General features: G+C 62.3%; 1 protein-coding gene across 1 annotated transcript in view; it reads right to left on the reverse strand.

The window, feature by feature from the left end:
• Window positions 1–668: 668 nt before the first annotated feature.
• PBXIP1 (PBX homeobox interacting protein 1) overlaps window positions 669–1,758 on the reverse strand; it is a 16,624-nt gene continuing 15,534 nt past the window's right edge. The window contains 2 exon segments of the mRNA XM_031063979.1: window positions 669–894; window positions 975–1,750. Coding sequence (XP_030919839.1) covers window positions 837–894; window positions 975–1,750 — 834 coding nt within the window. The 3' untranslated portion in view covers window positions 669–836.

A 1,758-nucleotide genomic window follows, 5' to 3' on the forward strand; every position in this document is an offset into this window, starting at 1 on the left:
ACCCCTCTGCCCCTCTGCCCCCGGTATCCCGCACCCCTCTGCCCCTCTGCCCTTCCCTGCCTCCAGTGCCCCCACTTCCTCCTCACACTCTCCATTCTCCTCTGACGCTCCCTCTCCACACCACCCTGCTCCTCCCAGCATCTGCATTTCCCCAGCATTCTTCACCCACAATCCCTATTCCTCTTCTGCACCCCGCTATCTCCCAGCATCCGTTTCCCCCAGTACCTTCTCTTCTCTCCGAGCACCCTTCCTCCTCAACATCCCTATGCCCCGTCTGCACCCCACTTTTTCAACTGCTCCTCACTTCCTTCAGCACTCCCCTTTCCTCTTCACTGTTCCCTCCTCTAAATCCCCATTTTCCCCCAGCGCCCCCAATACCCTTTCTTCTCCCCCAGCAACCCCCTTCTCCTCCAACATCCCATATTCCTCTCTGCCCCGCCTTTTCATCAGCACCCCGTCTCCCGCAGCAGCCCTTCCTCCTCCCTGCACTCCTTCCTTCCCTCTCACAGCACCTTCTTTGCCCACAGTACTTGAGTCCCATCTGCTCTTACCTGGTGTAAGAACTCCTGACACGCCCTATTCCTCCTCTGAACCCCCATTTCTCCAGCCCTCTTGCCTCAGCACCCTCCCTTTCCCCCACCCCCATTTTCCCCACATCTACACAGCTCTGCCCAGCAGTGACTTTATTCATGGTGGCAGTGCAGCGTCACACAGTGCATTCGGTTAGGGATGTGGCCCTACTTGGCCCTACAGGATGTGGGGCACCCCTAGACCCCCATAAACAGCAGGTGGGGAGCCCTTGTGGGGGGGGCTGGCACACTACTGCCCCCCTGGCTCTACCCACGCGTGCCATGCTGCCTTGGGGCTCTCTGGCTCCACATGTTCCCGGAGGTGCTGCAAGAGAAGGGAAAATGTGATTGGAGGCAGTGGGGGGGAATCCCTGGGGACCCCTGGCACTGCCCACCCCAGCTCACCCACTATAGTGCTGCAGCATGAACTCCTCAAAGCCATCAGCCGCCTTCTTGTCACCCTGCTCCTGCCACGCCACGTCCTCAAGCAGATCCTCCACATCATCCACAAAATCCACAAACCGCAGGCGGTCGTGGGCAAAGACACCGTCAGCCCTGAAGGCCCCATCGAGCCGCGGTGCCAGCCTCCCAAATTGTCTGCCCAAGCCCAGCTGCCCCATGAAGCTCTCCAGCAGCTGCAGGAACTGCACCTTCTGCACCGGCTCCAGGGCAACCCCAAGCACTTCCCGGCCCTCCTTGTGGGCACAGTCAGTCACCCCAGAACAGCCCTGTGGTGCCCGGTACCGCTTGAGCCAGGGCACCTCATGGGAATAGTGCCGGGGGTGGCTGTGAGACGGCTTCCCCCAGGCTTTGCCTGGCTTGTGCTCACGGGGGGCTCGGGGCTCCTTCTTGTGGGGTTTGCCCTGCTCTCTCCTCTCCTGCTCGTGGGGGGACCCCCTGGCACCATACTGCTTGTGCCACTTGCTCTCCTTCTCCACCTTGGATGGCTTCTTCCAGGCTGTGGAGAAGGACCCCGACCTGTCTGCCTCCAGCACCTGGGCCAGGTGCTGCTCCAGGGTGCTCAGCTCCTCCACGAGTCCCTTGAGATCCCCAGAGCCCCGCACACGGTCCAGGGTGTCCGCCAGCTCCTGCCGCAGCGAGTCCAGGCTGCCGTGCTGCCGTGCCGCGGCCTTGCCGTGCCCTGGCACACCCGTGGCACGGGGCTGCTCCGTGGCACGGGGCTGCCCCG

The sequence above is a fragment of the Geospiza fortis genome, unplaced genomic scaffold (genome assembly GCF_000277835.1).
Source record: "Geospiza fortis unplaced genomic scaffold, GeoFor_1.0 scaffold387, whole genome shotgun sequence".
NCBI lineage: Eukaryota > Metazoa > Chordata > Aves > Passeriformes > Thraupidae > Geospiza > Geospiza fortis.